Here is a 12,635-nt window from a genome sequence, read left to right on the forward strand (position 1 = left end):
ATTCCGTACGGACTGAAGATTGACACACTGTGAAACACGTGAACTACTATGACCCGGATTAAACTCAAACGATCAGATTCACTGTGAACAAACTGAAGGACTTTTAACAATTTTGAACTCCAAATCGTACGAACTGGAACAAATTTCCAAGCGAAATGATTTCTATCAAACGAATCGAATCTTTTCAAACGAACTGGAACAAGTTTGAATACAAATAGACTGAAACACTTCTTGTGAACTGATATGCTTTGAACTTGGGCCGTAACTGGGCTTGAACCAACACAACCAAATCCTTTACCTAAGTGCCGACAAATTTTTTTTAATGAAACACACTTGAAACTTTGATTGGACCGCAACCACTGACTTTACTCTAAAAGCTCACACATGCAGCCGACAGCTTAACTAATCACATGATCTTCATTATTATATCACCGAATCAACAATTAATAACTATTGACTTTGATTGAACCTTATATTCACTTGCTGGGTCTGACAACAATTTTTAAATGCAACAAAATGATTGTAGACACATGGGCCGATTACATATGAGCTTAAACAAACTTTGAATTAACAAATCACTTTAATTGAAGTCACATGGGTCGGCAACAGTTAACACTTCACAAATGATAAAACAAATCTTAATGGGCCGAGATTATTACCCAATCACATTACTTAACACTTGTATCAATATTCGATATAAGGGTTGAGATCCTGTACAAACAGTGCTAATTATAAGAACCGTAAGAACAGATCTGAACCATTGTTAATTTAAATCAAGGGTTGATATTGATTATAAATAAAACTCTTATAATTAAAAACTACTACTAACAAATTAGGGGTAATTTTGTAAAATTGCTAGTCATTTGACCATTTTCTATTAAATACAAATTCCACCAAGGTTTTTTAAACTAAAATAACTTTTATATACTTCATTATTTTTTTAAAAAATATATACCATAAAATCAAGTATTTTTTTATCTTTAATATGAGTACCATATTGCTATACTTTTTTGTATTTATAAAAGTGTTTTTTAAAAAAAGTTAACAAAAGGTGTTTTATATGTGTGCTAATAAGGTGCTGATTATGTGTTAATTACAAAATAATACAAACAAACACCAAAAGTAGATATAATCAGCACATCTGGTGTGCTGATAATGGAGAACGATTGAAGATGTTGTGCTAATGTCGTTTATGTTGATAATGGAGAACGATTCGAGGACGATGTGCTAATAATGAAGAACGATTAATAATGTTGTGCTAATTATATAGTGTTGTGCTGATTATATTTTTTGTAATTATTTTTAATTAGTTATAAATAAATATGGTCAAAAAGTCTAAATTACCCCTAAACTAATTTTTTATTGATGGACACTTGTCAATTATGTATTGGTTCTTATGGTTCTTACAAACTTAAGTGTTTGTATTTGATCCCATTCCTATAATTGAACCTTATTCTTTAAATGTGGCCGACAAATAGTCTGACAACAACTGTTGATTTCAATTGAACTCTATTGGACCTCAAAATCCATTAAAACAACACTTTAAAGTATGTATGAATTGATCAGACTTCAATATTATCGAAACTCATAAAGTCACATGTGATCACAAATGATTCTTATCACCTCATGCAAACTGACACAAACATGTGGTTTCCTTTTCCTAACTACTGACAACTTCGTTTTATGTATCACACGTCACGAAGAAATTCACATGACCCGATGCATCTTTCAAACGGTGTTCATGTTACAAACGGTCACGTCAGCTTTAAACGATTAACTCAAAATTTTCAAACGGTCATGTGCAATTTTCAAACGGTCATGTCATGTTTCAAACGATGCTTCAAACGGAATGCAGGTTTTCAAACAGTAGTCATGATTTTCAAACGGAAGATAACTATTTCAAACGATAGAACTAAAATTTCAAACGGAACCCCAACCTTCGTTCAAACGGACACAACTTTTTAGGCTATTTTTATCACTTTTACGTCGAGTTTAGATCTGAAATTCTCAAGGCTTTGTTAAACTACTATTACGCATACATTGTGAAAATTATAGCCGATTTTAACCGTGAAAAGTACCAACTTTATGAAAGAAGGTGTAGAAAAACAGATTTTCAAGCTGAATATGGCAAGAACTCCTCGTCCTGAGCTCTGATACCACTTGTAGGATCGGTTTCGACCTGAATGAGTCGTTCGGAAGAGCTCTCGTACGTTTCAGAGGCGGAAACTAAGAAACGCACTTGAAAACAACTAGAAAATCACTTTAATCCTCTTTTATATTCAATTGACAATGTTTACAGCTAGAGGAAATACCGGCAGCACTTCGGTATCAATAGACCTCTTCGTTACAAATTATGATAGTTTGAATCCTATTTATAGTGGAACCTAACCGTTTGAAACTAAACAAGACAACTTCAAACGGTGACCTTCAAACGGTCTTGTTCAAACGGTCACCTCACAAACATAAAACATTCAAACGGTCAACAGTAAACTAATTCTAATTGCATCCTATTTGACCATTCAAATTCAAATGGTTGACTTCAAATCATTGGACCATCAAAAGCAAGACTATAATTGGACCATTCTTCATTTGTCTTATGTGAGAATGATGCACTATGTGATGTCACCATTATGATGTCATCTTTGATTATGATGACATCATACTCGATCAAATCTGCAACGAACCCGAGACTCGACATTAGACGAAGACGACAGATGACTGCACCAACAGATCTAACTTCGTGTTCCAAGCACACGGTGCTTGTCTCAATCCATATAGAGCTTTAGATAGTTTGTAGACCTTCCCTTCATCTCCTGGCTTTACAAATCCTTCTGGTTGTGAGACATAAACCTCCTCCTTGAGATCTCCGTGTAAGAAGGCAGACTTCACGTCTAAGTAATGTACCTCCCAACCTTAATATGCTGCCAAAGCCAACATTAGTCGAACTGTCTCCATGCGTGCTACTGGTGCAAAGACTTCGTCAAAGTCTATTCTGTGTTGCTGAACATATCCTTTTTCTACCAGCCTTGCTTTGTGTCTGAACACGTTTCCGTTTGCATCTTTCTTAGTCTTGAATACCCACTTTAAACCTATTGCCTTGTGATCTCTTGGCAACTCTGTCAATTTCCAAGTGGTGTTCTTGTTTATCGAATCTAACTCAACCTTCATTGCTTCAATCCACTTTCTGTCATTAGATGCCTCCTTGTAATTCTTTGGTTCTTCTTCAGCAAGTAGTAATTCTTGTGGATCTACTTGAATTTCCTCTGTCTTTTCATATAGTTCTTCGAGACTTCTCATTTTCACTGGAGTGTCACTAATACCCCCGTTATACTTTTAGATGTAGATGGACCTCTACTTGATAATCTGCTTGAACTTCCTAATGAGTTCTGATTGTACGAATGTACTAGCGGGGTTACGTAGGAGTCTGGTTCTTCTGTCTGATCTACTCCTGAATCTTCATGATGTGGCCCGCTACTATCAGGACTACTTGGTGCATTTTCTTCTAATTCTGGTGGATTGTCATCTTCTTGAATGACAAAGTTTGTCCATTCGGGATTCCCTGAATCTATCATTTCCATATAACTATTCCAGTTCGATGGTTGACCTTCCATGAACTTTACATCTCTACTGACACATATCTTGTTCTTCGCCGGATAATATAATCTGTATTTCTTTGATCCTTCTTCTATTCTAAGATAAACCATGGGTTCACTTCTATCGTCTAACTTCTTTTGTTGAAGTGGTAATACCTTAGCGTATGTTGTGCAGCCAAAAACCTTTAGGTGCTCCAGATTCGGCTTTCTTCATTTTAATGCTTCATACGAGGTCTTGTTCACCAAAGCCTTCGTTGGAATCCGGTTTAATATGTATAACGTATGTCTTATTGCTTCACCCCAAAAATTTTGTGGCATGTTCATTGCCTTGAGCATACTCCGAGTAGTTGACAACATCGTCCTGTTCCTTCTTTCCACTACTCCATTTTGTTGTGGGGAATACGGCGTTGTAAGCTGTTTTGCTATGTTGTTGTCTTTGCAATACTTGTTGAATTCAGCCAATGTGAATTCTCCTCCTCTATCTGTCCTTAGCATCTTTAACTTGGTTCGAGTTTCTATCTCCACCTTTTCTTTGAACTACTTGAAAGCTTCGAATGCTTAATCCTTGGAAGTTAGTAGATATGCCCACATGTAGCGAGTGCAATCGTCTACAAGTAGAAATATGTACTTCCTCCCAGCATGTGTTGGTGGGGATATGGGACCACACAAATCTCCATAGATTAGATCCAGTGGTCTTAAAGATCTGAATTCACCTGATTTGGAAATGGTGTCCTACTATGTTTTCCTAATAAGCATGTGTCACATACTTGATTGGCATGACTTATTTGAGGAACTCCATGTACCAAGTTCTTTCGAGTCATTTCCTTAATAGCATCAAAGTGTAAATGGCATAACCTTGCGTGCCATAACCATGCTAAATCTTCTGTGTTTGAGAGCAGGCAGATTGGCCTTCCAATCTTCAATTTTACTTTATACAGCCTGTTCATTCTCCTGACTCGCATTAGTAACTTTCTATTTCTGTCGCGGACTGTTAGTAAGTCTCCGTCCATAACTACTTTTCAACCAATTTATGTGAGTTGACCGAGGCTCAATATGTTGCTTTTCAAACTTGGAATGTAGTATACTTGAGAAACAATCTTCTGTTCTTGGTTCAGACATTCTAGTAGTATTAAACCTATGCCTTTAATCTCTATGTGCGACATGTCACCGAAACGTACTTGCCCCGTCACCTCTTCATCTAATTCTCTGAAGTGACTTTGCACTTCTATCATGTGGTTGCTTGCCCGTTGTCTAAGTACCATATACTTTCATCTTCTGTTGCGTAACTTGCTGGTTCTATGCGTTCTTCGTTTAGTAGAACCCTTTCTTGAACAACGTTTTCTTCTTGTATTGCCATTAGCAATACGGGTGCTTCATCTTCCTCGACGAGATTTGAATGTTCTTGTACAACTTCTTTCTCGAGACAGACTTTCTTAAAGTGTCCGTACTTTTGACCCTTGAAACATTAGATCTTACTTGTGTCTATTTGGTTCCTTCCAAACTTCCTCCAATTCTTTGAATTTCCACCTATAGGTTTGTATGAAGATCCTTCATTCTTAGTACTTTGCTTTTCTTTATTGTCTCGCAAGTTTCCACGTGGTTGGTTGAACCTGCCACGCCCGCAGTTTCCTAACTGTCTTCCTCCGCCTGAGTTGTTGTCATGATGTGTAAACATCAATCTATCTTGGCTATCTCCTGGTCTTCCTTTCTTTAACCTTAGCCTTTCTTCATAAGTCTTAAACCTTCCGACTGCTTCTTCTAGCGTCATTGTTTCTAGATCGGAGTATTGTTCCGTGGAGGCGACAATCTGAGTGAACTTATCTGGCATGGCATTTAGGAGTTTGCGTATCAAAGTCGGTTGACTCAGTGTTGTCCCTAATTCACTTGCCAATGTAACAACACTGTTTATCTTTCCGGAGAAAGAGTCCACAGTGTCATCTTCTTTCATTTTCATTAACTCGAATTCTGATATTAGTGTATGCCAACGAGCCTTTTGTACCCGATCAACGCCAACGTGTCTTGTTTTCAAATTTTCCCAAATTTCTTTTGCAATCTTGCAATTTGCAACTTGCAATACGACATCTTCCGGTATTGCTTGGAATAGATAAGCAATTGCCCTAGATTCCTAACCCCTGGTTTGATAACCTTGAACCGAAAATAAAACTGAATTAAACTTGCGAATTGAAAGATAAAACCTGATCGTGAATTCCCTGCGATGCCTAAAGCCTGATGCTCTGATACCAATTGTTGCCCAGAATGATCTTTGATCTCTAGATCGTAAATGATAATCTAACTTGAATATAACATGAATCTGAATACAATGAGTTTAATGAATTTAAATGTAATGAACTAATTACAAATTGGAAATCTATCCCTATTTATAGTTTCTAAAAGGTGCGAGTGAACAGACGCGTCTCTTCATGAACGGGTGTGTCTCTTGGATTGTGTGGATGTGACTAAACGTTAAGAGGTGCGTCCCTTGATTCCAAAAGTCGTGTCCCATGTCTTCCTTTGTGGCTGCCGATCGCGAATGGGTATCTCCCAAGGGGTTTCGCAACCCTTGGGGTGGTAGTTACCAAGTTCTGTTTTGCCACTTTTAGTCTCTGTACTTTGTAACCACCATATAACTAACTTTTAACTACATACTAATAAATCCTTGTACTTGATGTGTAGAGATTGGAGATTTCAAAGCGGTTCCATGAAGTGTATGACCAACAACTTGTGATTCTTGACACGGCAAATAGATCGGGAAAGGATGCGGCAGGTCTGGTGGATCTTATGGTTGTGGAGAATGTTTGAGACCACACAAGAACCAATGGAGTTGATCATGCATTGGGATCAACCGAATACACAATCGCAGAGAATTAATCACAAAGGCTTTTAAATGTTTGGCCATATTAAGCAACAGTTTTTGATCCCTTCGGAGTTATATCGGAGTTGGTCCTAGAGATTATGAACACATAATGGACACATTACCGTAAGCATTTTCTAATGCAACCTACATATAAAGAGTCGTGGATAAACCAATAATGATGGTGATGACCTCCTCGCATAAGTAGGCGTTGAGAAGTATGATTGTACGATGATCGTCGGCTGCCCAAGCAGCGTATTCGAGGTTCTGAACGGTTTTGTCATTGCTTCTGATGGTGGAAACAAGAGCCGACGAGAAGCTGTCGACATGAGCGATCAAGTTCTAACACTTGCTTATGGTGGTTATTTGATGTACCCATGCCAATAAGTTATTGAAAGTAAGCTTCATGGTGATCATGTGAGATATTGTATAAAATAAGGTGCGATCAGAAGAGGAGGAGGCCATGTTGGAAAATAAAGGAAGAGGTTGTGAGGACGAAGAGATAGAGTGGAGAGGAAAAGGGTGGGAAAAAGAAAGGGTTTAGGACCTTTGGTGGCTTATTATTAATCATTTATGTCCACTAATGGGTGGAACAAATAATATAAATAAAATAACAACTTAGATTTAGTAGATACAAGAAGTACGAAATGCACCCTTATACAATAAGTGTTTATAGATCAATAAGTACATACAATATTAGAAAAAGGGGGAAACAACAATTTTAAAATTTAGAAACTATGTCTGATTTACAATTAGTTTTTTTTTGACATCAAACGGGAATGATCGATCAAAGGTTATAGTGACGGAGACATGCATCACAAAGCTATGGTGATAGAAGCTAATTAAGGCCCTAAACCAAGCACCTCATAACTGGATATCATCACACGAAATAGCTTAAAAGATTGGTCATCACACAACACTACATAGTGGAAAAACGTACAAAAACATTATCAATTTGCATCAAATCTAATCTAGCATCTATTAGTAAATAGCTACACATCAAATTTATACGAATGCCACCCCACTCCATGAGAAGCTTCATGCGCAGACAAGAGCTCCAAGCGATCACTCACTTTAACTTGCAAACAATCTAATATACATGCAAAAGTTAGCTACGCTGAGTGAGCTAAGCTGTTAAACTTACCCACAGTTTGTGGAAGTTTGGCTTTTTACAATTGTGCGAAAGCATTGTTCCAGATGAACTTGGAATGTTCAGCTGCTGTTGTTGGCCTATACACAAGGTTGAAATCATGTTCTGCCGCGTCATTGTACGTTATATGTGGTTTTAGTTTGTATGACTCATGATTTTTCTACAAACGGTTGAAAACTAATGAGTTTACTTCTTGTTGATACGTCGAGTCTTCTTCATTAGTGTTTCGATCCCATTCATTTTTTATGTTGCGCGGCTCGAGCCGGCTACTCAACGAAGGTTTTCGTTGTGTGGATGTGAGTGGATGTCATAGTAACTCTCTGTGTCATCATAAGTGTCACGCGTGTCACGCGAACTTTGTCTTCTTGGTGACGATGACCTTTCATTCTGTTATCTTGAAGCGCGCTCCTGATGTGGCGTCTCATGGTTCAGCTGTCTTGGTGTTGGTGTCACCACTGGAGACCGTGCCGTCTAGGCTTATACTTGCCCTTGCTGTGCGCACAGTTGCGCATAAATGAGATTCAAAGTTGTTTGACTATTCGCATACTACGAGGCGAGAGTTTCCCACTCTGGTAATCCTGACATCGTAGGCATTCCAGATATTGCTGGTGCTGAAGGACCAGCATCGTGACTTGTTGGAGTCACCATTTGGGTGGTACGAATACCACTTGCGCAGATGGCTCCAACGTTTGTGCCTTCCCCCTCGATGTACTTGTCAGTGGGTAGTGTAACGCCTCGCGTTTTGAAACTTACCCTAATTATACAGATTGTATACACTCCTACTTTTAGAAACTTATACCCATAACATAATCGTATGACACTTCCACTTTCGTAATTCATAACTTGATTCGTAGTAAAATGTGTCAATTTTTATTTTAAACTAATCGTATTCGTTTTTCATTTGTAAGTACACATGATACATGGTCGTTATTCTCGCATACACTTACATAAATTCGTATACCGCCATCGTAAATACGAGTCCTCCTATACACTTTAAACATACCAAACTTGATTTTGTGTTTACAATACCTAAACTATCCTTTTTGTATGTATCTAATACCTTATACTATGCTTGTTATACTCAAATCACCATAATAGTACACTTTATACCCTAAAACATAACTCATGTGAAAGTTCAAGGACCAAATTCATCACAATATAAGCAAAACACACGGCATTAAGCCGTCGCTCCCCGCGACGACAACTCCTCCCCTCGGTCGCGGCACGCAATACCCCGAAATTCGCAGTAAGTTCTTTTCAGCTCAAGGATTGGGCAATTGTGTGTTTGTTTGGTTGTGTTTTCTCCTTAATTACTCACCTACCTCAATCCTAAACCTCAACTATAAAACCCACCTCTTCTCCCCTCATTTATCACTTTACAAACACTTCAATCCTCCCTAAAACACTCTCAAATAGCAACAAATTCTCAGATTATAATCAGATTCAAGGCAGATTCATACAAGTTACATAAGTGAGTTCATACTCACTTTTCTTCCATTTTCTTCACTACTTCTTCCTCTACAAGGCTAGGAACACCTCTAGGAGTGTTTCCACAGGTTTCCTTGGAAAACCAAGGTGGAACATCACCATTTTGAGGTCCAAACTTTCTTTTTTAGAAGAAATCTTTATAAACTTTCTTCAAACTTGTGTTTTCCTCAAACAAACTTGTGTTCTTATGGCACTAATCAAGTCCACGATTAGTGACCCTAACCAAGGCTGTTTCACTCAAATTCGAAGGTGTTAATTGCATCCAAACTTTCTGTTTTGTAAGGGTTTTTAACCCACAAGTGTTGGAACCATCCAAGCTTGTTCTTGTAACAAGACTTGAGCCTTGGTATGAGTGTGAAGAAACACTAGATCTAGATAACCGGAATCAATCATATCTGGAGGTAGGGTTTCTGCATAAAAGAGTTAATCCTCTCGTCGATTCCTGATGGGAGTTACTTTGTTGGAGATCTCTGCAAAACAGAAACGCCATTAGCCTCGTCACGGGGAGAATTGGGGTTCTCTCTGTGACCACCCTCCGGCGTGAGGATAAGTATATTGATCTCGAAGAAGATGAAGTAGTAAGAGTGAAAGTATGTGAAAGTAGCTTGTGAGATTATACCTGAATTCTCCTATTTATAACCGGTAATTTGGCGCCAAAAAATGCTACGGAGGTAATAACGGAATCCCCTTTTCTGTTAACAGTTATCTCCTTTTCCATTAATCAGTTATCTCCACATCCATGGACACGGATCGTGGATTTGATCAACGGCTGGGGAGATGCCACGTGGAAGGTTGCTTGATCTAGATTTTAAGTAAATCGTTGCCATCATCATGACTTGGATGAAGGTTTCAGATTTAGCCACGTCACATTCGGTTATAACCGAATGAGGTTATGCATGATGGTCATTTAAGACCTTCTAGAAGACCTACAGTTGTAAACCATTTCACTTTTGCCACGTGTCCATTCTGTTATAAAAGAAAAGATTCCTTTTGTTTAAGTCCTTATTTCCTATGTGCGGATATGCTTGAGACTTGTCTCTAAGACTGTTAAATCTTCAAGCTTAACTGTACCCTTGCGCGGGCCCGCGCAAGGGTGTTAATTGAAGATTTGTCTTTCTGTTCTTCGGCGCATGGTCATTGAGGACTAATCTTTCCCAAATCTTTACCGAGACACTTTGTACGGCCGCGCAAGGTCTGTTTAAGATGGGTTTTGAGTATAGTTATGGTATGGTCCTCTGCGTTTGCGCAGGGTTTTTGGGACCATACCACTTCAAGTCCCCCAATCTAGTGTTGCTCCTATGCGCAAATGGCAAGTAGGTGGAGCACTGGACTATAAAGAATAGATTGTGCGCTTTTGCTTTTGAGATGTAAATAAGTTGCTCGGCGCAAGGTATGAAGAAACTTCTTGTGGAAGATATTCTTGTTACTTCAAGCTGAGATTTTCATGATTTTAAATTTTGAAAAAGCTTGCTTTGTGTCAGCCTAGTTGGTAAAAGGTACTATGCTGAGGCTGACATGTGATGGTTAGGTGACATGCTGTCCTCCGTGTCGGATGTCAAACATTAATTGGGCGTCTTCAATCGTGAGTTCCACGCACGCGTGAAGCCTGTTTTGTCTCCCAGTCGCCCTTACTGCTTTGATAAATGTGTCTTCCTGAAAAGGGGTTTTACAGTTTTCGAAGGCATTAATGGCGATGATATATAAACCCTTGTGAGACTTCTTCTTTAATCACCTGTCTACACAAACTTTTCATCTTCCTTATCTCATTTTCCTTTAAAAGTCTGCAATTGTTCTTCATAAGCCTCATGTTTGGTGGTGAAACCCCAGAAAACATGGAGGAGATGTCTTCACCGTTGCCTCCATTAAAATGGTCTGAAGAGATCTTCAATGATCTAGTTAAAAGTTTCAAATTCCCAGTGAGTTGGGGTGCGATTTACCCTCAAGATGGGCAAACAGCATCACAAGCTCCGGCCGGCTACATTACCCTATTTTGGGATTATTTTGCTGAGGGAAACATTCGGTTGCCAATAACAAAATTCGTTCTTGAGGTTCTGGGTTATTATAAGTTTCATATATCTCAGTTGAATCCCATGGGGATCGTTCGAATCCGACATTTTGAGTTTCTTTGCCAATCGATGCATATTAAGCCCTTGGTTGATCGTTTTCGAGTATTTTATTAGCTACATTGTTCTCAAGGTTTTTACTCATTTACGCAACGTCCAACAGCCAAGAAGATTCTGCTTGTACCTCTGAAATCGTTTCATGAATGGAAAACCAAGTTCTTATATATCAAAAGAGGAGTAATTCCGGTGAAGATGAGACCCTTAAGACTTCGGTGACAGAAATATGGGATCAAGATATTAAGGATATTCCTTCTACTGAACTGCCTGAAAAGGCTCTAGTTGCTGCTAAAATGAGGCTGCACTGGAAAGCAGATCTCCATGATAAGCCGGTGTTTGTAGATGATGACAAGAGTAAGTCATGAAATCTTCTTCTTGTATTATGTGAAACAGTTTGTTATCGATTTTCTCTTTGCATTTGTTGCCTTGTACGTTGTGGCGTATAAGAGAGAAAATGGGAAAATGTCTATGGTCTAGAAAGGTGCTGATGAGGAGGCGTGGTATCATCGGATAGTGAAGAACTTTGCGCTTCCAAAGGATGCAGATCTCAATGCGCAACCATCTGCTAATGTTGGTTCGTTTCTCTTACATCTTTCATGTAATATTGCAATATTACTCTTTGCTGATGTTGCGCTTTGGGTAATATTGCAATATAACTTTTCTTCTTTTGGGTAGGTGAGTTGATCAATTTAGGCGCAGGCCCGGAATCAAAAAAGAAGAGACGCGGACCAGTTGCCCCTACTGCACCGAAGAAGACTGGTGCGTTGAAGGCAGACGTTTTGACAGAAGAGAAGAAGAAAGGTACGTGCCTTGTTTCCAAACCTTGGTGTGATTACGTAGTGGTGTCTGATAGTTAGAGGGTCTTGCGCATGTAGCTGTGAAACAACCCAAGGTGGAGCCCCGAGATACAGCGGACATCCCCGTATCAAACCCGGATGATCCAATTGATGTGGAGTCTAGTTCGGATTGAGGACTAAGGCTGTGAAAAGGGAGAAGCCTGAAAGTGAAGTTGCGGTGCAGCCTGCTAAGAAGATTTTGAGGAAAAAGATTAGTAAGAGAGGCAATCTTGACGCCCTGGCTGCGAAACTTTCCTTGGTAAGTGCCTGTTTCAGGTTCCCATTATCATATAATGAAATAGCTTAATGAACTTTCCTTTGCAGAAAAAACCTGTATTATCTGTTCATCAAGAGTCGTCATCCACTTTCAATGATGACCTTCCGCCGTCACCCCCTCGTGTGTCTATCAAAGAAAAATAAGAGGGTATTAAGACTGTGGAAGCGGAGGTGAAGAAGACTATGGAGGTGGAAGCAGAGAAAACTGCGGAGGTGGAGACGGCTGATGCTGGTGTTACCAAGCCAAAGTCTCCTGAGGTTGTGGCGCATGGCCAGAAAAGAAAAAATCTATTTTTGAAGAAGAGGTTCCTGTAGTAACCA

At 39.0% G+C, this 12,635-nt stretch overlaps 1 protein-coding gene across 1 annotated transcript; it reads right to left on the reverse strand.

Annotated features, from left to right (window-relative positions):
- Positions 1-2,913: 2,913 nt before the first annotated feature.
- LOC110867264 (uncharacterized mitochondrial protein AtMg00820-like) lies at positions 2,914-3,297 on the reverse strand. The gene has a single exon (XM_022116388.1). It carries the CDS (start codon positions 3,295-3,297, stop codon positions 2,914-2,916), a length of 384 nt encoding a protein of 127 aa, XP_021972080.1.
- Between the last annotated feature and the right edge of the window lie 9,338 nt (positions 3,298-12,635).

The sequence above is a fragment of the Helianthus annuus genome, chromosome 7 (assembly GCF_002127325.2).
Source record: "Helianthus annuus cultivar XRQ/B chromosome 7, HanXRQr2.0-SUNRISE, whole genome shotgun sequence".
In the NCBI taxonomy this organism is placed as follows: Eukaryota; Viridiplantae; Streptophyta; class Magnoliopsida; order Asterales; family Asteraceae; genus Helianthus; species Helianthus annuus.